At 34.1% G+C, this 24,153-nt stretch overlaps 3 protein-coding genes across 3 annotated transcripts; 1 reads left to right on the forward strand and 2 right to left on the reverse strand.

Annotated features, from left to right (window-relative positions):
• Positions 1–799: 799 nt before the first annotated feature.
• LOC18037180 (serine/threonine-protein kinase STY13) lies at positions 800–5,503 on the reverse strand. The gene is made up of 6 exons (XM_006425664.2): positions 5,234–5,503; positions 3,511–3,643; positions 2,267–2,462; positions 1,969–2,090; positions 1,734–1,889; positions 800–1,407 (listed from the first exon to the last, which is right to left on the reverse strand). Exons 1-6 carry the CDS (start codon positions 5,476–5,478, stop codon positions 1,093–1,095), a joined length of 1,167 nt encoding a protein of 388 aa, XP_006425727.1. The 5' UTR covers positions 5,479–5,503; the 3' UTR covers positions 800–1,092.
• Positions 5,504–9,349: 3,846 nt separating this feature from the next.
• LOC18036748 (homeobox-leucine zipper protein ATHB-40) lies at positions 9,350–11,107 on the reverse strand. Its single transcript, XM_006425665.2, has 3 exons — positions 10,882–11,107; positions 10,442–10,758; positions 9,350–9,820 (listed from the first exon to the last, which is right to left on the reverse strand). Exons 1-3 carry the CDS (start codon positions 11,006–11,008, stop codon positions 9,572–9,574), a joined length of 693 nt encoding a protein of 230 aa, XP_006425728.1. The 5' UTR covers positions 11,009–11,107; the 3' UTR covers positions 9,350–9,571.
• An 8,416-nt stretch (positions 11,108–19,523) lies between these two features.
• LOC18037202 (probable NAD(P)H dehydrogenase (quinone) FQR1-like 2) lies at positions 19,524–22,698 on the forward strand. Its single transcript, XM_006425666.2, has 2 exons — positions 19,524–20,322; positions 22,206–22,698. The coding sequence occupies exons 1-2, from the start codon at positions 19,769–19,771 to the stop codon at positions 22,432–22,434; spliced, it is 783 nt and encodes a 260-aa protein (XP_006425729.1). The 5' UTR covers positions 19,524–19,768; the 3' UTR covers positions 22,435–22,698.
• The last annotated feature ends 1,455 nt before the right edge of the window (positions 22,699–24,153 follow it).

The raw sequence follows: 24,153 nt of genomic DNA on the forward strand, positions 1-24,153 counted from the left end.
AAACAAAATATTTTATTTTACTGTATGTGTAGAGTCAATCAACAAGTTTACAAAATTAATAAAATTTTGATAGAAACCTCGACTCCATAACAACAAATAAAAGTTTAAAAATAAATATTTATAAAGTTTATATTAATAACAAAAACAATTTTAGTGGGTTTGAGATAGTTATTAGTGAGGGCCGAGGGGCATATCATTTCCCAACTATTAGATGATATACTGATACTAGGGGTGATAAAAACTTGGATGAATGACAAGCGGCTCACCTCTTTGGATCTGGGATGACCCATTTTGAGCAGCGGCCTTCAAGTCGTGTCATTAACATCCAGTCATCCACTGACTTTAGTTTTGATTCATTCGGCTAATGATGAACACGATATTTCCAACCGAATTGACAAGACACGCATGTTGGCCATAAACGTTTCTATTAACCACAACTCCCTGAAGTATTTATTATTTACTTTTTTGATTATTGGAGAATGATGATGCAGTGCGCTATGACTAATTGGGCAAAAATTCAAGAATTCCAATTGGCAAAGCTCATCAATAGAAGGAGTCAACACCTCAATTGAATTAAAAGTGGGTCTATTCATTTGCAGCAACCCAACCCACACATGAATGATTCAACAGCTAATCATTTCATAGCAATGCAACAAACAAATGCCTAGATGGACTCATCTTATCTTGTTTAGCTTGTCATTCTACAGAATGTGAGTTTTCTGTTGTTTGATTTTAGAGAGAGCACGGCACCAAGAAGAAAAAGGCAAAACATATATAAATTCTTGTATTATTTCAGGGCTTGGGTGGGGGTTGGTTGCACAACATAGATAAATGATTCAAAGTGAAAAATGAAAACGATTCGAATGCCACATTCCAGAAAATCATGGCATTGATAGTTTATCAGCCATTAAACTTACATGTAATTTCTTTTAATTTCATTTTCATCTTTGCATCCCAAGTCTCTGAAGGTGTCACAAAGACATGACTTTGATAGTTTTTATGATATGAAGCTATGTATGATATAGAGATAAAATACAATCATGTATACCTGCCTTTCTGATTCAGTATTTAAGAATCTAAAGCATTGCTTGGTCATTTGTAAAAGCAGCCAGCAAAGCGCTTAAGGAAAGAGGGTAAATAGCTTCTGCGTTTCTTACCCTTCTCATTGAACTTAGTTATTGCATGGACAGTAGCCATACAATCATTGTTCATGGTACTCTTTGGATCAACAATCTCAACCAACTTGGGAGGGATGGGAGTATCAGCTGAACGTAAGTTCTGGAGGATGTTTGTGAGGGTGATAGTGATTTCAGCAAATTCTGGTCGGACCTTTGGGTCCTCTGCCCAGCAAGACTTCAATAAAGCCACCATATCCTCCGATAAATTCTCCAAACTAGGCCGTTCATTCTGAAATTATAACTTAACTCAGTCAAAGGTTAATAAAATACAGATATTTGCTAAAACATAGGTATTAGATCATGCCGCACTTCAACATTTGGTCTCATTGTAACTAAAAGTAATTTTTGGAAGCAAGAAAATTTTGATCTTAAATACTTACTTCTAATCTAGCAAGTTCTTACTGACTGAATCTAGGGAATTTTTAAAATATGCCAACTTTAGTTTTTTGTGGATATTGGCAGAATCTAAAAGGCAAATACAAAAGAATGAGCAAGTATTTTTAATTGAGTGTTGCATGTATTATTGCTTTTGCTCAAGGAAAAGTTAAGACATACTTTAGATGCAGCATATGCTATTGTTATATTATCCCTCCCCTTGAATGGAACTTTATTTGTCAGCAACTCCCACAGCACAATAGAGAAGCTGTACACATCCACCTTGTGGTCATAATGTTTCTTCACTCCACGTGGAATTGGGTCTCGGCTGAATAACTAGTTCAGATAGGAAAAAGAATTAAAAGTAAGCATCAAGATTTTTGGCTGCACAAATTTCTGAAACAAGAAAAACTACCTCTGGAGCCATCCATCGGTAAGTACCAGCCTCACAAGTCATCTCATCCATTACCTCCTCTCTGGCCAGTCCAAAGTCAGCCAACTTAACTTGCTTTTTATCTTCTGTCAGGAGTAGATTGCCTGAAACAAATATGACAGGTGTAACAAAAGTAGATTATCAGTTGAACAAGGTTTCAACCATTGGTCAGGTTAAGAAGTCGAGCTGTTCATGCACATAAAGTTAAAACAGAATCAAATGACAGAGCTGCTCAACTAAATGAAACAAAAATATATGAGAAAAAGTAAAATTGACATACTTGGCTTCAGATCACGATGAATGACGCTGTTGGCATGCAAGTACTCCATAGCTCGAGATATGTCCAATGCAAAACTTATAGAATGCTTCAAATCAAGACGTTTTGGACGGGTGCTCCACAGGTACCTCTGAAGTGTCTCACCCCTCATAAGTTCAGTAATGATCATCATAGTTGGTTGCACAGAGGCACCTACGAACTATTTCAGCAAAACCAAAAGGGAAAAAAATGAATGATGAACATGAATACTGTAAGGAGACATATCATGTGTTAATGTTTAGAACTGGTGAAGTTTATAAAAACACAAATATGAACATATAACAGAAGAACAGTTTACTTTAACGAGACCAAAATAAGTAGAAAGAGTCGACAAAATTTGAAGGTTAAGAGGCACATCAATTAATTTTAGTAAATTGAAGGCTTGCGGCAAAGAATCTTCTCATTAATATTTTTCTCTTTGTCATAAATATCAGATACAAGCATTCAAACCACATTGAGTTATCCACGCAAATTCTCTTTAGAGATGGATTTTTATTTTCCAATAAACATTACTTTAAAGTAATTTATGGTTACACTGTTTGATCTGCCGAATTTGGAAGTTACTACGGCTCATCGATATCAAGGATCAAGATTGACAATATTTTCCTTCGGAATCTCACTCCTATACACTTATATGGGCCAGAATGGGGTTGTATATTAAATCCATAAGACAACATAAATAATAAACTCCATAATGGCAGTAACTTTTGTCCTACTTCTTGAAGGACAATGAAAACGACAAGCTTTCAAAATATATTGTACAACAACTACAGATAACATAAGCGTAAACAAGGAAAGGTGTTTATTACCACTTATAGTGCATATTTTTTAAACTTGCATATCAAAGATACTGCGATTCATTTGATAAATAAAAGCATCTTAAGATCATAGCGATCTTAATAAATTAATGGAAACATCTTCGCGCACCACCTATGGAAGGAGATTTTGATATAGTATGTTAAGAAGTTAATGGATCCTGGACTAAATGATCTTATAACAATCCTCAATTTGTTTAATAGAATATTCTTGCATAATAAGGATCATCAGTTTTAGAAAAGAAAGTTCAATAGAACATTATGTTTGTTTCTTTGACCATTATCTCAGGCCAGTTAGCTGCATTTTTTTTTTAATTTGAAAGAGAAAAAATGTGAACAAATAGAAGTATATATGGCCAATACATGCATCTAATAGCGAATGAATTAAAATACCTTCAAAATGTTCTCATGTTTCATCTTGGATAGCAGTGCGACCTCCCTCTGAAATTTCTCTTTATGTTCGCGACTCACAGCTAGTGCATTGCACGGTTGTATAACCTTCACGGCTACAGGCTCACATCCATAGCTAAAACAACAGTCAAATAAGCATCAGTATTGAAAATTAAGAATGTGATTTTTTAGATTAAGACACAGAAAACTATACAGGATCTAAAACAGAGTGACTCAAAAGGCATTTACCAGAGCATCTACAATAAACATATGCTCAATTAGTATTAATAATAGTTGCATGTGAGTTAAAATATTGCTTCAAGATTACCATGTTCAGTAAAAAGTCTCAGGCAGGGAAAAATATAATATTACTATTTTTTGCCATTCGCCAGTACTTCTGCAATGCCGGACACAAAGAGTTTGTTTATGTTCTCAGAAACATCCTAGGCTATGAAGATTCTGCTAAACAAAGCAATCACTTGGCACCCAGTAGAGCCTCGTTACTCTGTTGTCTGCTATGTCACTTTTGCAGCATCAGCTTGCTCTATTATTAACCTTCCATATTTTTTTAATGAACCTCAATCATACTCTTTATCTGTTGCAATGTTATTTTTCATCCTGTTGAACATCTCTAAATGACATCTGTTACAAATAATTTCAACTTGACCTCCAATGATACTACCTACAACTTTGTTCAACTACACCTAAATCCAATTCTTTCCTCTCCTGTCCAGGCAAATACCAATTTTTCACATCCCACGTATTGTAGCCGCTCATGTTTATAACAGCCTCACCTTTTCAACAAACATTAATGGCTATGCTCACTCATCAGAAGTGAAAAAGCAAGGAAAAATATGAAACTTGCAAGTGACTTTTAGCATTGCAGAAAAATCAAAGAAAGCCTGGCTGGCTTGTGATCTACCATAATAAAACTCGAACCCATAGCTGACACATTACATCCTTCAAAATGCTCACGTGTACTCGGATCAACCAGCTAATGAAGTCCTCAAAATTCTTCCAACTATGTAACATTAAATAACATGATCGCAGTATCCATGATCGGCAATGCATGTACCCTGATTTAAATTAAAGTTTCAAACTTCCGTCATTATTAATCTACATCCACGTGCGTAAACACCAACACAAACTTGAATTAACCATTAATTTGATTTATGTTTAATATAAGTTCAAAGCAATTAAATCTATAACAAGCTAAAATAAGCAGCATAACAGCATTTTTTATTTTTCCTGCTGCTTCACCATGGTGAATCAAACTGAAACATCTTTCTCCATTTGAGGCATAATAGATTGACATTATTACCCAAATTTCAAGTAAATGAAGAAAACTCTTCAACTGAAGATAAATCCGAAAATGTACTTACGTTGAACAACAGAGAACCTAACTGAAAAAAACCAACTTATGATTTTACAGCAGAAAATGGCTTATCATTGCAAAAGGTCAGAATTTCATAATATTCTATCCTAAATTGAACAAACATCACAATTTAACACGAACTGATTTACACAAAAAAAAAAAAAACCAGAATTCACCGCCAAATTAGCCTTAAATGAAAACACGAAACAAAAACAAACCGACCGAGAGCACAAAACATGAAAATTCAGGAACATGCATGCACACAATGTGACAATCGAACGGCTGATCAAGAAAATAAAATCAGTCAATAATTTTTTTAAAAAAACAAGGACAAAAAGAGCTAGAACCCACAATCCTTTGTAAACGATGGAATATGACCCTTCACCGATCATTTTCTGTAGCAAAACAGAGCGATGGTCAACAAGCACGCTCGCATCAATATCGAAAACAAACTCATTGTCGTATTCCTCGTCGTCATCGTCATCAGCGTCGCACGCTTTTGTGAGTGGACACGACGTGTCACCCGTGTTGTCATCGAAAAGAGGAAACGAAAGCTCGAACGACTCACCTTCTTTCTTCACAACAGGTTCCGCCATTGCTGGAGCTTTGTAGTGAAATATGACAGAGTTCTTACAAGCAAGAAAAATTGGAACTTGCGAGTTGGTGTACTTAAAAAGAGAGGGAAAATATGGAAAGTTAATTAATTAATAATTTTTGTGCTGGCACATTTATAGGAATTGTATTAATTGCCTTAATTAAGGATTAATTGAGTTTTTCTATGCTAAGGTGGCAGCATTAGTAAAGTGGGCTTTTGCATTACATGGCAATTTGTGATGAAACTAACAACTAATGTCGGAGCGTCGCGGGGTTAAATTAGTCATTTGATGATAATCGGGATGTAATAATCTTGTTTTGATTGGTTTCTTGGGACAAGCATGTGAAGGGTAGTATGGAGATGATAAATTTTGGTTGATTAGGATGACATAATTTCGAGAAATAACCATGTTTTGTAGTGTGGAGTATGGACCCACCATATTCAATTATTGGCATGAAGGCGAGCTTGTTGCCAATTTTACATTTAAATTAATGGGAAAGAGTTGGACTTCCATTTTTGTCTCATATATATATATGCTTGCATGTCCGCAAACATCCAGTCTTACAATGCAGGGCATTGTCTTACCTGCAACGCATTTGATGCAAAAGTTTATATTCAAGTATTAAGAATTTATGCTCAAGAAGATAACTCGGTTGGTTCGATCTTCGATTTCTTATAACAAACGAAAAAGATCAACGTATCAAAATCCACATCAAACTAATTGTGGAGCAGTGTTAGTCTTAATTTGCAACCTCACATGAGAGTTTTAAAAAGTGAAATAATTTAGTCCAACTCAATGTTAATCGGCATTGAATCATTAAAGTTGACAGAAATGGCTCGTTTTTAAATGAATGAATTCGCAGAGCTTCAACCTTTGTTACCATTGTGGAGATTTGTTTTTCCCACACGATGATGCCAGTTTGAGAAGATATCATATTTGGCACAAGGTGAAAAATTTGGAAAAACAATTAATGGGTTCTCATTATCCGACCATTAAATGAAGTGAACCAATATAGAAGCAAGCCAACTTTGTATTAACAATAAAAATGGTATGCTCTTGTCCAATAGTTAATGTGTTCCCATTAGCAAAATGCAGAAGTTGAAATATAATCTGGGAATTTCTTGTGTAACTGCGATAACTTGTGTATGCCATTGATTCGCCGAACTTGGCTTCTGGAGGATGAATTAAATGGGCTCTCAAGGTTGTAAGCAAAAGATCACGGGCCTAAGAATCCCAATTGATTTTAACTCTTAATGGACTATTTTGCACTGCGTAAGAGAAGCCTATTGCTTATCACTGTTTGGAAAGCACTTTAAAATTTAAATGATCAGCTGCGACCCTAAGGTGAACACTATTGGTACTCTTGACCATATTTTATCTTAAGATAATCACAGTTGAATTATTTGTGACAAATTATTAATTATCCATACACCAAGTGTTTGAGTAAATGCCCGTCCATCAATACTCACATCACACACCATGTGGATAACTACTTGCCACTAACTCATTCCTGCTGTGGCATGGCACCACAAGATGAAGCCCTCTTTTATCTGCTGTCTGATTCTTCAAAAATGGGAAAATTTTCTGTCATGGTTTCTTTTTCTCTTTTGACTAAGGAGTGTCTCAAGGACGCCCCCCATCTAATGCCCATTGTTTTTGTGCCTCATTTGGGCTGAGGAGTGCTTAAAGGATATCATGGTAATGTCTAATATTTTTTTATCACTCGCATGTAAGCAGATCATATCGTAATCTTTTTCAACATCTTTTAACCTTTTCTGCGGATGCTCCACTTGTGTCTTTTTTTTTTAGGTTCTTGTTCTTTTCGATCTTTGTAATTGTATGGGTCAGAGGGTATGGGAATTCCTACTCTATAGGATGAATAAGATAACAATGTATGCCCCCTAAGAAGCATTTTAGATTCTTTACGTCTAATAAGACATGCTTGAATCATTTCTTTCATATAAAACTATATTAGAAATCTAACAATATCACCATGAAAATTAGTAGATCAAATAAACTTAGGCATGATACAAGGTTCATATGTTTCGTATTAGAATCTTAACAAAATGTGAACTGCTCTTGATGAAAATCTATTTTTTGTTTGTTTTTTTTTTTTTTTACATTTTTAAATATGTTCATTTTTCCCCTCTTCTTGATTGGTATAGAACTTATTAGTTCTTGCTTCTAAATATAAGAGAGTAAACCAAATGAGTAAATTCCCATCCCCTGGCTTATTCGTATCTCTATTTTGTTTGATTAAATATTCTGTATATTTGCTTCACGTACTTATAATTTTAAAATTACGTAATCACCATTTTCTTGCAATATTCTAATTCTTGACAATTGTTTATTGATTTGAACGTTTACGTACATTACATTTACATCCCATTCTTGAGAAATTAAAAGCCATTCTAAGGAAACAGATGTGTGAAACCACTGCGCTAGAGATACAATAATGAAAAAAAAAATGAAATAACAAAGTACTCGAGTATTTTGATGTGCCTCAATATGTGTGTGTATGTATACGTATATATAAATCCAAAAAATTCTTATTAATTAGGAAATAAATTCATTAACTTTAAAGAGATTATTATTATTATTACCAATTATATTGAGATAATAAAAAAATAAAATTAATAATATAAAATATTTATTTTAATTATCAATTATTATATGTATAAAATAAAAATTATTTTGTATACATTGTTTATAAATGTATAAATATATTTTATTTAACATTATATTCAATTTAGTCATTTATATTTTTATAATACTCTAACAATTAAATTTATCAAACACATACCACTGCTTTTAAAGCTTACAACACTTTTAAAAATAAATTTTATCAAACGTTTAACTGTTTCTCTTCACAACTGATTATTTTTACAGTACAACTAATAAAAATTATTTTAAGTTAGAGTATTACCAAACTAACCCTTAATGCATGTGAATGTAATGGGTCTCAATATAGATATGATACATTTAATTGGGAGAGAAATAAGAAATGACTTAAACTACATTGATATTTTCATCACACATTTAACTAAACATATCTAAATACATTTATTTATATAACATTCATAAATTCATGGACATCCATACTAGATTAAAAAAAAATGCAAAATCCAAATCTAAGATGATCGATTTAACATGCACCTTCTAATCAAATTGTTAAGTGAATTTTTTAGATTGTGATGGATTATTAAATGATTGCTTATTTGAGAACTCACTCGCAAATTATATTCGATTGCCATCTATTTGATGATTCTCAATGTAATAAATTTTAAAAAACATCTTAAGTAAACTATATTTAATAAAATCAATTCAATAACTAAAACATACTAATATTAGTAAAGATGTAATTTTTTCTCGTATTTTTAATTAACCAATCGTATCTTACCATATTAATTTGCACAAAATTATTTGTAGAAGTATTGATCTCCCTACTGTCTTTATAAACAAGAAAAGTTTCTGACAAGATAAGATGGGTTTCTAATTTGAAAAAAGTAGAAAGAAAATATATACGTCTAATCCACATTCTGATGATGATAAAAATCAATCATCCAAGCATCAGTTTGCTGTCATTTACTTTTTAGATAAGATGTCCATAAAAAATTTTCCCTAAATGAATGCCTCTTATCCTGAATTATTGAGTGAAAATTGGGAAGGATACCCTGTCATTTTACTCATAATAGGTAATCAATTAATTAACACTCACTGGTTAGCATTTGCATTATCATATATGCTTAAGAATTATAATTGTATTTCTGAATTTTATCTTGAATGAATTCATATTCCTCTTTAATGGCAAAAGTTATGGTATGAAAGACACAGATCATACATAGAGACATAAAATAAATTAATATATTTGTAAATATAATATATATATTTCATATCAATACCACAATACATTAACATTGCAACAGCATTGATTATGTCCTAGATCCCAAACAACAGACATGTTATTTAGCTAATGGGACTGCCAAATCTAGTGCAAGCAAGCACACACTAGAAACCTAGCTAGATACATTAGATGGTCATTTATCTACAAGCCCACATCCTAAATCAACGACGTCGATGATCACTTGATGGATTAATAGGTGTGGAGTAAGAGCCACTCGGCAGCAGAAATGTAATTCTGTTGAAGCAAGTAGAGGAGATCCTCATAATCAAACCACCCAAGATTACCAGCAAAAGGGTCCAGGGTAAACGGTGAGTCCACGGTGTCCATGTCCGTTGGGATCGTGGCACTCGGATTATTGAGTGAAATCCCTTCAATGAGCTCTGACATTTTCTTAATCTCCTTCTCGGCAACTGAAAGCTTCTCTTTCAGCGTTGCCACCTGCAAATCAAGTCAAATCGCTTGTTAAACAATATCAAGAACAGGAAGTTGCTGAAAAGAAAAAAAGTTTCCAAGGTCACGTGGGCGTAAGTTCCTTCTTTTTGCTGCTCCCCAGGGTAGGCCATAATCAAGCCCAAAACTAACCACTTTTAACAACGTTGTAAAGACTAACGTAATGCTCACCGTGTTATTATTATTATCAATCAATACCAAGTTATGAACCTGTATCATTTTGGTGGCTTTTGCCGTCAAAAGTGAGGTGGCAAGTATAAAAGTAGTATCCTGTTCTTAGTTAAAAATAAATATTTATTAAAAAAAAAGTTAAAAATAAATAAGCATGGGATGGCTTTCTTCGAGCCCAGAGCTCATTCACAATCAAATATCTTTGGCACTTTTGTCCTTTTATAGAGGATAAGAAACAATTAAGACGTTTCAACTCAGATTCATTTTCTTTAAAATAACTCAAAGTCAGTCATAAATTGCGGGAATGGTTAGCGGCAAGGTATACTACTTGCATGTTGAGTAAGAAAATGAAATGTGTCAATATTGAATTAAACAAACAAATAAATAAATCGCTGATGTGAATTAACATTATAATTAGAAACAAGAAAGCTAATATACCTCAGACTCGAGTCGGGTTTTCTCCACGACGACATTTTCATGAGCGGTCTTCAAGGTAGCGTAGGTCTCCTCAATCTTCTTAGTCTTATCACGAGCCCTCCGGTTCTGAAACCACACGGCCACTTGACGAGGGTCGAGTCCGAGCTCAGCAGCGAGCTTGTCTTTTCTGTCAGATTCAAGCTTGTGTTCGTTGCCAAAATGCATCTCAAGAAGCTCAGCTTGTTCAGCCGTCAGCTTTCTCTTCTTCAAAGCACGAAAGCCACCGTTTCCGTTAGTATTCCGTTTGCGTTGCCTGCGCTTCGGCTTAGACGGCTCCCCTGAAGATGACCAGAACTCAGTATTAGTATTAAAGACTCATGCATGCATGCCGGATAAAAATTAATTTCAAATTTTAATGGCAAATTAAAACATTGTTTGCTTTGTTTAGGCTAGCTGCAAACCTTGTTGTGGAACGATTCCAGTTGGTGTGAGAACATCAGAAGGGTAAAACTGGGAAAGCAAGACCATATTACTTTTGTTATCTTCAACTTGATGATTCGTGTTTGTTACGATCATTTCTCTGATCATAAATCTCTCTCAAATATGTGTGTGTGTGTGTGTGTGTGTGAATATATATATATATATGGATATGGTAAATTGGTAATGTGTCTCCAGCTCGAGAAGTGTGTGTTTTTGAACAAGATGGCCTCTTTATTTATAGTGGTTTAGAAGTACTTAAGTATGACTCATGACTCACCGAGGATAGGATGCAAGTGGGCTTGGTTTTCTAACTAATTTCGATCGTGCCATTCATGAAAACAATGATGATGTATGACAAAAGTTGTGTCACTATCCGCAATTGTTTGATTAAATCGAGACATGACTATGTATATGTATCCTTAACTTGACAACGGTGTATTTACGAAATGCTTCTATTATATTCTTACCATGTGTCAAACATGTTGCATTTTTTAAGAAAATAATAAATTAAATCTAGTTTTGCTTCGCCGAATATAAATAAACGCTTACACGCACAATTAATTTATTTTAAATTAAGCAGATAAATTCAATGGTAATTATTTTTACAATCCATTTCACACATATCTAGCTTGCTTTCTTAGGATTTGGTTAGGCGGAATGGTTATCATCATCAAGTTTAGCTAGGGAAGAATTAATAATCAGTTAAATGAGTGTGAATTGTAATTTATTTATTTCTATCTAAAACAATTTCTTCTTCTTCTCTCTCTCTCCTAAGTACTAACTTTCGCCAATCAATGAATCTCGTTTGCATTTGCTTATCCATTGTTAATTAGATAGTAGGTTAGTAGGGTTAATGGGGGGGGGTTAGGCTTTCCTAATTAGGTAATTAAGAAAGGATTAGAGGGCATTGTGGTGTGAACAAGACCACTCAATTTTTTGTAATCGTGGATGGTTTGGGATCCCAAACCTGACCACATCGAAAGTAATAAACAATTAAGTACGGTTGGCCTCTGGATTTGGATATCTAATTAACAATAAGCTCACTTTTGTTGTCCAATTGAGTGGTTTTCTCCAATTTCTATGCGCATTAGCCAAGCCGTTCTCTTTAGTCTTAGCTTAATTAGCCCAACACTTGTTTAAAAGTTTAATCTATATAGCTAATCCGTGGCTCGAGAAGGTGAATATGTAAAATTACACCAATCTAACTCACTTTTCATTCCCAATATTTGTGGCAATTTGATGATCTATAAACGTCCCTAAGGAGAAAAAAAAAATGCGTTAAATACATTATTTTATATCCAACAATGGACAATATATAATAGCTTCACATTATTATAATTTACCATATCAACTGAAATTACAAGCTTCATATAGTACTACTATTATTGAAAGATTTTAAAGAAAACGTTTCATCAATGCAATTTAATAAGTGTTTCCTAAGCATGAAAAACGTTTTCCATAGAATTGTAAGTGCTTTCTGAAACGCAACGGGGAAAAATTGGTCAAAAGTCTTTTTTTTAAAAAAATTTTTTTAATTCAAATGGAGAAAGAAGAAGAGAGAGAAATATTTTAATAGAGAGATCGAAGTTGTTGTTAGAGCCATTTGAAGGCAGGGCACTACTAGAGATGAGATGTCGTCATTGTTGACGTCTTGCATGTTACTCAAGTCGACAAAATAATTTTTTATGTTCCCTGCCATCACGTAAGCCCCTATTTATATCCTCCAATCAGGTTAGGAAAGCGTGAATTTAAACATTTTAGGCTCCAATATGAGTACAATTTTAGTCTATAAATATGGTGAAGACAAAATTGATCATTATTATCATCATCGCTAATTACTTCGTAATATATACCTTTTTTTTTTGGACCAAATTCAGTAAATATCATCTTCTTTCGCTCACTTTTATCGTGGATGAAACAATTTCAAAATAAATTTATTCTTCAAATGTTTATTTATTTATTTACGTGACAAATAGGGTAGAAAAAAATATAAGTGTTATCTCAAAAAATTCTTCAAATAAAAATAAATTTGTATTATTTCAATATTAAATATTAAATAGAGAAAATAATCGCAAGAGTCTTATTTGAAGAGTTTTCTAAAATCTTTGCCCTTCAAATTTGAAGATGCTCTAAGATTTTGGTTCAAAATATTGTGATGTTACCCAAAAAAACAGGTCCCTTTCCAATCCAGTAAACTTTTCCTTTCTGGGAAAAGGAAAAAATAGAAGGAAGGCAAAACCTTTTATATGCAGCACAAAATGTTGATAAGCCGTGAATAAACCGATGGGATTAGAGCACGTGTCATAAGCCTATGCCAAATTGCCGGATGTACGAAAAGTCTGAAAACGAGAGCGACCAAAACTTTTTCTATCCACGGACCAATCACCAAATAAAAACTTAATTAGTTTGTCCATAATGTAAATTCATTGCATTGGGTCTCGCCGCTTCTATATATGTAGAAGTGATTTCTTCTCTTGTAGAAAAATGGTGAAAGTAAAAAAAAAAAAGATAGTAAAAGTTAGGCACTCGTGAAAAAAGACCAAAATAAGAAACTGATCGATAAGGATAGTTACCTACCGGCTACCGCGATCGGGTTTTCATGGGTTTCCTAAACTTTGACTAAGGTTAAAAATAGAGCACTTGACCTTCGAAGAAGGGAGGAAGAGGAAATTAAAAAGAATTAATTAAGGAATATCGGACAGCACTTCTTCTAGTCTTAGAGCCGGACTGCTTAATTAGTACGGCTCAAAGTCGGCTCAATTAGTGAAACACATGCAAGGTCTCGAGCTGAAGGCTTGCATTGAGAGTGTAGCAACAAACAAAGAGTTCTTCGATGGCAAGCAAAATGCACATGGGGGGCAACAAAAAAATTGTGAACGCGTGTCAGTTTCCCACAACTCGCTGAACGGGACCACAAATCCTATCTATCCACGTGTGAAATTTCAACAGACGTAGACTGTTCAAAGTCCTGTGAATCAATCAGAGAATCAGCTCCGTTTTACCCTTATTTCAACGCCTTCAACGATCTATAGCTAGGCTAGCCGCCATAATTTACCACCGTGGCAGCACGAGTGAACAACTCTTGTGTACGTGGCCATCAAAATTCCCTAGTTGTTCTAACAGGTGAAGGCTTCTGCAAGTAAATAATGGTAATGTTCACACAAATACAGTAAAAGTGAACAATGGTCATATGTACATGTACACCGGTGCATCATCTTGTTGATGCATGCAATTCATGGCCTTCTTGGCGTCTTCGTTCGGAATGAATAATGGAGCTCAAGTTCACTTCACCGGGTCATGATTGCTAATAGCGTCGATGAACCACAGCGGAGCAGAAGTAAAGCTATTTGTCCAAATAGGTTAAGCTTATCCTGACGCGTGTTAGGTTATTGAAGAGGCAATAAGATTGAGTTTGGGACCCCATGGTCCATGGTTAAAGTTGTGATGAATGAAGTTGAAGTGAAAAGGCACTGATTGGGTTTGATAGTGGTGAGAAGTTAATCAAGTTTTGATTTAGCTTAATTTGACTGTCTTCGAGTAAAATAATAATGATAATAATGAGCCAATAGAGAGAGGGCAGCTATGTATGCATGACTTTCTTCATTGGCAAAGTTAATGCGGTTCTCTAGAAGATTAGGTGGTTTCCAAATCAAGTTGTTGTTTATTTTAAGTAAAAAAAGATAAGCCCCGTGATTGTGAAGCTTAGTTTCTTTAGTTTACTAGCGTTAACTGAGATTAAAGTAAAGACAAATGGGGGAGTAAGAAAGGATAAGGATGGGCAGGAAAGAGAGATTCTTCAATCAAAGTTGTAAGCTGGCAGCCTAAGTTAATTTTGTCGTACTTTTTGTAGTTGTTTAATCAAGAAGACAAATGCTACAAGCTAGCTTGGCTGAAGAAGATGCGCATGGCATGGCAGGGATTCCTTTGCATGCTTTTGAGTCTTTTTATAATTAGTTCAATATAGCACTGTGTTTATATTATACTTAAATAATTCATCCAAATAAAAGAGCAACTTAAACAAATGAGTGTCATGTTTATCCCGACACATCCAGCCCTTGTTTCCCGTCTTCCAACTCTTAATGATGCGCTTAACAGCTATTAACAATTAGATTTTTTTTGCATCTTTTGATTTGGCTATATAATCAAAACTAATCCCTCTGTTAAGTAAACTTTAATTAACCAATCCCTAATTACGAAAGGATATTTGGATATGCATGCATTATTTGTAAATTAACAAAATCATAACATACCAAGCACTATCGATTTCATTCCCCTTTCAAAGGAATATTATTCAGTGGTCCCAACACATTGTGTGAGGTTATCACACCCATTTTCTGCTGTAGTGATGCCGTAACATAATTTGGCAATTTCCTTAATTTGAATGACAGCTTATAATTTCAGGACTCGTTTCACAAATTTGTAAAAGTTGATTTCGCCAAAACTATGCGAAATTAAATTTTGTGTTTTGAAGATGGATTCATGCTCATATAATTCAAGCGCATTCTTAATTCTTTTCAAAAAATAAAAAAATAAAACAACTGAAAAAGGATTAGGCAACTAATGAAACCCAATGGAATTAATTCAGGATACCAAGTTAATTATAATTAACGCCAAATTTTCGGGTTGATATGGCACTAAATTCAATTGAAGTAATGATCTTTAGTATTCGATTGTTAAGACCAAAACAAAGTATAAGAAATCAACCATTCAATTTCATTTGGTACAACCAATCCGTGGCCTTGTACTTGCAAGAGTTCATTGCTTTCATATCATGTTCTCTCTTAGATATCACTTTCATGCGATAGGGGAATATATTGGGGAAGATCCAGAAACTTAACTTGTTGGGGGTAAAAACATAATAAAAATTAATTAATTTATAAAATTGACCTATTATCAAAATTTTGTTCTAAATTTAACCCCACTTAAATAAATTTTTGAAAAATTATCCACCGTCCATCCGTTTTTTTCAACTTTTTTAAGAATACACAATTCTTTTTTTTTACTGGAATTCACCTGAAATTACATTTCTTTTCACTTTTCCACTTCCGTTTGGAGACCGTTAAGAAAAATGACGAAATTTTGTATAAATGACTTTTTTTCTCTCAAATGTAAAAGATAAATTATCCACCGACCACCTTTTTTTTATATTTTTTTTAAAATACACAATTTTTTTTTTGCTGAACTCCACTTGAAGTTATATTATTTTACACATATCCACCACTGTGTCATTGTGAAATGATAATTTTACCCTTATGATGTCAGTAAAGTTCTAACGGTGTTATAACGAGAGTGGACTAATAAAAAAAAATGTTAACTTCAAGTGGAGCGTTACAAAAAAAAGATTTGTGTATTTTTGAAAAATGGTAAAAAAAAGGTGGAGGATGGATAGTTTCCCTCAATTTTTCTTCAAAATTAATTCCAAAATAAAGAAAATATTTTATTGAGCGGGATGAATTGCCCACATTGAATTATATGTAAATCTATCCTTAGGAACATATATGTACTCTTTTAGCTCTTCCCTGTACTTCTACATTACATAAGCATCAAGTCCCGTGGATGGGGATTTTGAGTCTCTAGATTGGGATGACCACCCCACATTACACAAGTCTTCACAAGTCCTCAAGTCAATTTTGTCTGTGGTGTACATGCCACGCACTGTATTATTCCATGTTTCCCCCTTACCACACTACATTTCTTTCGTGCTTTTTATCCTCTAAACCAGCGCAAATTTCATTGTAAATTACACATTTGCTCTTAGATTTCAACAAACCCCTTAAATTACGCCTTAATTTGGGGCATTATCTAGGTGGGTTATGACTTAATCGTACCATTACTCTATATATATATATTCAAGCTCTGAATTCGATGTGTTTAATGCTAATAAATTAAAGTAGCACATTTGAACAGAGGCACGGCACGCCATCATCCCGACAAGGCGTGGCTCGTTCGTGGACAATGGGATAGCGCGTACGGCGCGTGTAATTAACAAGCAAAGGGGGAGAGAGAGAGAGAGAGAGAGAGAGAGAGAGAGAGAGAGAGGAGAGAAAACGATCAACCATTCAACCTAACCCTATACGAGTTAGCCACGGGTGAAATTGAAAAAGATGTTAGTCAAATACTTAAAAAGAAACTAATAAAGACAGAGCTAATTAAACTAGCCTTTAATCTTTTCTATTGGAAGGCAAACCCTAAGCTTATGGTGTAGCTTTCACTTTCTTTAAAGCTAAAAGTCCACATATATGACACACAAATATAAAGTGGGATTATTCCCCGCACTTGAAAAGAAAGAAATCTCGACAACAGCTAAGTTTGTGTCTTTGAGTGTCCAATTAAATAATGACGAAAGATTCTGTACTTAATCAAAACATTAATTTATGATTAACATTAAACATGCATCAGAAACTGTACTAATTAAAAGTGTATGGTGGACAAGTGGGTATGTGGCTCGCCATGGTCCTTCCATTTTCCTAATTTCCTACTCCACACTGTCACTCTTTTAGGGATTCCAAGCTGTCTTTAGTTTCTTTCTTCGTGTTAATTTCGCCCATTAGCTTTAGCACATGGCTCCCACTATTCTAATTGTTTCTTTGCAAGGCTTTCATTACCCCTCCGCCTCTCCCTCAATAATCGTAATACAGATCCTGGGTAACACGTGTCGTGATTATATTGCGGCCTTGTGTGTTGTGTAGGTACGGATTCTCGCAGCATTGAACAGTGTTTAGTCGTCTAGATTGATCTCTTTCCTCAGGTGTTTTAGATCCAAAGACATTGGTGTTGAGGCATCTTTTTGGGTTCAGTGGTGAATGTGTATCGTGGTGGTCCATGCTTGAAAAGCAATAAATGGGAAATCAATGACAAAGTGCTGTTTAAAATACTTGAAAACCATAATCAGGCACTATTTATGAATTTCTATTAATTCGTGTCCTTAATTGTACTTGGTGGCAACTTTTTTCTCTTTTTAATTTGAAAGTAGAGAACTTCTCAAAAAAAAAAAAAATTTAATTGAAAGTAGAGAAGAGTAAAATATAAATTGATTTTTTTAATCTACTTTTTCAAGATTCAATCAAAGAAACTCTTACGACTGGTGGCATGTATATATATATATCACAGATATATTCATTTAGTCAATAAGATTATGTCAAAAAAAAAAAATCTTCTTGTTGCAAGAATTTTAATTAGTAGCCTTTCGCCCAAGGGTCCGATGCACGTATACTCGCTTACCAAAGAGACGAATTTTACACGGGTCACTGTGTCACTCATAAGTCATAATATGGAGATGCAGATGCTAATGCTGCTAAATCCAAGAATGATAAAGGACAATTTTTTATTCCACCTAACCTCAGCCACTGCTCCGTTCCACCGAATCACAATCATTACAGGGCCAAGGCAATTCTGGGCCGAGTGTTTGCTTTACTTTGGGTCCGAGTTCTGGATTAGAAATTTAGGTCTCTCTGGCCCAGTTAGGTGTTAATGGTGTGACTCTGATTGGCTTCCCCGTCTTGTGTACTCGTAAAGTTAATTTTTATCTTCTCCGTTCTCATGGATAAATAAACGATGACCTTCGGACCTTTGTTCAGCGGAACACTGCCATGGGTCCATGCCATCATCCATCTTCATTATTGTACTCTCAGTCCTCTGAGCCAAATACCTAAAAAGTCAATATATACTTAGAGTAGTGTTTGAGCTGATCTATAATTTTAGTATTTGTTAGAGTTCGAGAAAACGTTATATTATTATTGGTATTCTTTCGAACCTTAACAATATTCAAGATCTAAGATTGAAAATTTTCAATATGCTTTAAAATTTTAAGCATTCAAAGTGTTAAAAAAATCAAAAAGAAGTTTAAATAGTCATATATCAATAGAGTTTATTTACATATTACATTAAATAGTGATTGTATTATTATCCAGTTTAATTCATTTCAATTTAATTCACGAGTAATATTAATAAGTTCAAACATGTTGTATATCATCAATTACTATTACAAGAGATAAAAGATAAAGTAGTTTGCTATTTTAAACCGGTTAACTAAATTAGGCTTATTTGATATTATGGATTGGATGGGTGATTGTAACATTCAAATATTTGGTAAATATTTATTACAATAATTAGGAAATTAAATTACTTTTATCATATAAAAAACTTATAATATCTTTTTTTTTTAAAAAAAAACTATATTTACCAAACATTATTAATCTTATTTTATGGCCACAATTTTTTTTTTTCGTTAGTTATAACATAAATCTATGATTGTAACTTGCCATTGAAGCAAAATTAATAGTTGTTGTTTAGTATCCATGAAGAAATACAACCAACCCAAAACATGAAAGTTGCAATTTTATTCAATCCTCTATCCTATTGATTATTCAAATTAAGTACAATAGTTGTTTCTTAGTCTTTATGTCAATTGACAACCAATCAACAAGAGTCTTTTTCCAAAAAAAAATAATAATAACACCTACCCAAATCTCCGACGCAGTACGATCAGCCCGTGAAGTCGAAAGACCCGTTAAACAGATCTGGGCCAGTGCAGCTTCAAGCGGACTGGGCTTGCATGGTTCGAGCACAAGGCGCAGTCAGCACGATGTCGATTAAAAATCAGAGCGCTCGCATCCGTGTGGGGTTAGGAAAGTTCTGCAATTGTCAGGGTTACTTGGACGCATCCGAATCTTCTATTCCAGAATAAGAAGAATCCGGATAATAATCATTTTAAAACCTCGAAATCAAAACATATCACAACGCCTCAGTGCTCCAACAACACAAGCACTCCACAAACAATTGAATTGCCCACCGAATTAAGTAACAATTCTATTCCACGGTCGGGTTGGGTTATCACATTATCCTCATTGAAGAATATCCTAATTCTCGATGGGGAAAGGCGGTGGCTGTGTCCCAAGCAAGAAAAAAAATCCACGCCCTCCCGCCATCATCGCCGACTCTGAACACGACCCGCTTACCCCTCCGGCCCCGATCCCAATCTCTGACCAAATCACTCATCCTAACGACACCACAACTACCTCCTCTCAGCTGCGAGAAATCACAAAATTGAAGATATTCATCGTGTTCTATTCCATGTATGGCCACGTGGAGGGGTTGGCAAAGAGGATGAAGAAGGGCGTTGATGGCGTTGACGGTGTGGAGGGCCTGCTGTATCGGGTGCCCGAGACGTTGACGAGGGAGGCCTTGGATCACATGAAAGTGCCGCCGAGAGATGATGACATCCCGGAGATTTCGGCGGCGGATTTAGTGGAGGCTGACGGGTTCTTGTTTGGGTTTCCGACGAGGTATGGGTGCATGGCGGCCCAAATGAAGGCTTTTTTCGACTCGACTGGCATGTTGTGGAAAGAGGGTAAACTTGTCGGCAAACCCGCCGGTTTTTTTGTCAGCACTGGCACTCAAGGTGGCGGTCAGGAAACCACTGCGTAAGAATTTCAGATCTTGTTGTTATTATTATTTTAATTTAACATTTAGCATTTTATTTGTTGATACATTTTAAGCCACAACGGTTTGGAAGCAGAAAGGATTTTGGATTGGATCATACAGCAAGCTTAACATTTAGACAGAGGGAAATTCACAAGTTTTGTCTATATAGGCCCTATTTGGTGTTGGGGTTGGGCAGTTGTAACAGTTGTAACTTTATCCTACGGTGCCTCAATTACTAAAACAAGGCCTTAGTAGCTGTACATGTTGATTATGTACATGTGACTTCCATTTTAATTGAATTTATATGTGGGATTCATAAGTTTGAGAGTGCGGTTAACTAGTAGTTTCTTCCGAGACGATGAGGGAGAACTCGAAATTTAGGAACATGATTAGTGGTTCGGAAATTGTTTTGAGGTTCATTAGATTGTCCTTGTCAGTACATTTGAGAACTAAACATAAGTCTGAATTGTTACGGGGCATGGAATGAAGTTGAAAGGAAGAACTGCACTGAATTTATTGGCTGAGTTTCTTTTGAGTTTTCAAACCAAAATTGAAATAATTAGATTTATGCAATTAGTTATCAGTATCTGTCACTTGGAGAAATTGTAGCTTGATTGAAGACCAATAAGAATGAAGATGTGTTTTCTTTGTCTAGAAATCACATCTGTTTTACTACGTTTATAATTATACAGCTATTCACTTATATTATTCAAAGATGTATTTTCCACACCAGTATCTGTAATTGGAGACATCATCAATGTTTATGTGTTCTTGTTTAAACTATGATGATTGAGTTTCTCTGATTAAGGAAGCAAGAGAGAGAATAAAATTACATTGTGTCGTAGAAATAATGAAGCAAGGTGCAAACTTAAAGCAATGTAGCCATGTGGTGCTCCAAGTCCAATGTGGTTGCTAGAATTAACCTTATCAATTACAGTTATTATGTTGAAAGGTGGAATCATTCCATTTGATGTATAACAACAGCTTGTGAACATTCTTATTCGATGTGCAAAAATGCAGTGGATCCTGATTCTTAGAAGCTCGGAACCTGCCAATAGGAAAGGCCAGATATAATCTGTGAAATTCTTGTGAATTTTTAAATTTGATGTACTTTATTGAGATGAACTTAGTACTGGCAAAGTGAGTCATTATAATGTTTACCATATACAAGTATGAGTTCATTATTTTGGTGGCCCTATGATTAATTTCTTCAAAGTTGAAGTTGACTTGCCAGAGCTTCTGGCTATTTTTCATTCTGACTTTTGGCTGGAATAATGGATTCAACTTGATGCTAACTATAACAGACTTCTAATAGATCTATAAACCCAAAATCACAGTAAAATTTTCTCTAGGTATTCCCCTTCTTTCAAGGGAATTTTCTGTCTGGTCTGCCAACAGACTTTCCACATGTTCTGCTCTTTAATTTGTGATCTTTGGTGTGTGTTTTACATTTGTAGGGTGAAAATTTTGTGGAGTGATATATCTGTTCATTATCATGGACAACCTGTTGGTTTTTATTCTTCATTATCATGGACATCCTCTTCTGGTTTTAAGTGTCTTGTTCTGAAATTCTGGCAACTAAAATATATATGTTTTGTTCTTTAAGTTTTATCCTTTTTCTGTTAATTGTCTAGGAAATTGTAAATAATTTTGAAGGTGTATTTTTGGACTAATCATTGATAACAAAAGTTTCTTCATAGTTTGCTGTTTTGGCTTACGTTTTTCTTTCTAGTAATGGGAAATGCAATTTGGTTTGCCAAAAGTTCTTTACAGGTTCTGCTTACATTTTCCTACCCTGGCTATGGGATAATTTCATTCACAAAATGAGGATATAAATGGACAGTTAGCTTATCACTGTATATTTCGTTTTTGTTTGGTTCAGTTGGACTGCAATTACCCAGTTGGCCCACCATGGAATGCTATTTGTTCCTATTGGGTACACCTTTGGAGCCGGTATGTTCAAGATGGACTCTATTCGGGGGGGCTCTCCATATGGTGCTGGTGTTTTCGCTGGTGATGGCACAAGAGAGCCAAGTGAAACAGAGCTGGCACTAGCAGAACATCAGGGCAAGTATATGGCAGCGGTAGTCAAAAAGCTTTGCGAGGCTTAATCTTTTATGTCATTGTTCAGACCACATCGTTGTGATTGGAGTTGTGTTTGCTTTGTGATTGAATTTGGCGTTTTATGTGTTGCCGTCATCCATTCTTTCTTTCCACAATTCATTCTGTTGAAAAGATGTAAATGATATGAAATTCTTCCATTATGCCTCCACAAATAAATCTGTGAGTCAGCGAGATGTTTCTTTGTAAATCTTTATTTCTTAACGTGTAATTTATCAGTATTTTGATGTAATAAATTTCTTTCTTGTCTTCTCTGCTTGTATGCTACTCTAGTTCATTTTATTTTCATACTATTATTCTCCTGGTGTTGATACCTCGAGTACATGCATGACTTGTATCATAATCGTTAACTTCATCGACATAATGAACTTTAAACGGCAAAAGCGCTTATTTTATTCAAGATCTATTTCGTTTTTTGCTCAAACTTTGTTTTCATCTGAAAAGAAGAAGAAGAAGAAGACTGGTATGTAGTGATAACCTCTTTAATGATTTGAAATTATCGAAGTTTTACTGATATTTGATTTTTTTTTTTTTCATTTGATTGATATTTAAATTTATTATTAGAAATTCGCGTAACATTTTTAGTGCAACTCGTTTTGAGTTGAAATCTACTTGAATTCTAAATTTAAGATGGTTCTGTTACGTGTGGAATATTTGGTCTTGTTTAAATATAATAATAATAAAAAATAGAAAGTTCCAACTACAGCTCTTTAATGCAATTACACTATGACTATGATTATAATAAAATAATATAATAATATAATAAGATAATAAACTTCGACCATACAAATATATTATTGTATCACAATATTGTAGGCTTGAAATTCACAAACTCTATTTTTTGTTTTTTTTATTTATGAAAATATGGATTTATGAGAAAACTAAGTAATGTGATGTATTCTTTCAAAAAATTATTATTAAAAAACATGCTTATCAATTAATTAGCAGTAGTTTTGGGCACGAAATAAAAAAAAATGTTATTATCATTTCACTACTTTAAAAATTATCAAATATCAAATGACTACAACAAATATTGTCTCTTATCATTTTCCTACTATATCTTTATAAAAATATCATTTTACTACTTTTTCGTTATAACCGTTAGTTGACCAATTAATTGACTAACAAAATATCAATTTCACCTTTCATGATTAAAAAAAAAAACTTGAAGCTTATTTACAAAATAAATTTGTGATGTATTCATTAAAATGGTTATAAAATACCAACATAATTCTTTTTGTTAGAATTATGATATATGGATTACAAATTTGTCTTATTAATTTTTTTAATCATGAAGGGTAAAATTAGTATTTTGTTAGTTAACTAATTGGTCAACTAATGGGTCAACTAACGGTTGTAATGGAAAAGTAGTAAAATAATATTTTTATAAAGATGTAGTAAAAAAAAGATAGAAGACAATACTTATTCTAGTTATTTGATATTTGGTAATTTTTGAAGTAGTGAAATGACAATAACTCTAAATAAAAGTATGAAATAAGATGTATTACAAATAATATATATATATATATATATATATATATATAGAGTCCTAGATTAGAACAGTTTCCGGGAACTAGTGGCTGCACATGGTGGGGTCCACCATGTGCAGCCCACAAATTAAAAAAAAAAGAAAAAGAAGCCACCAGCAATCCAACGGCCCCTGGTGGATTCCCGGACAATGATTCAATCCGGAACTCCCGGATTGGATC

Source organism: Citrus clementina, unplaced genomic scaffold (assembly GCF_000493195.1).
Source record: "Citrus clementina cultivar Clemenules unplaced genomic scaffold, Citrus_clementina_v1.0 scaffold_7, whole genome shotgun sequence".
NCBI classification, from domain to species: Eukaryota; Viridiplantae; Streptophyta; class Magnoliopsida; order Sapindales; family Rutaceae; genus Citrus; species Citrus x clementina.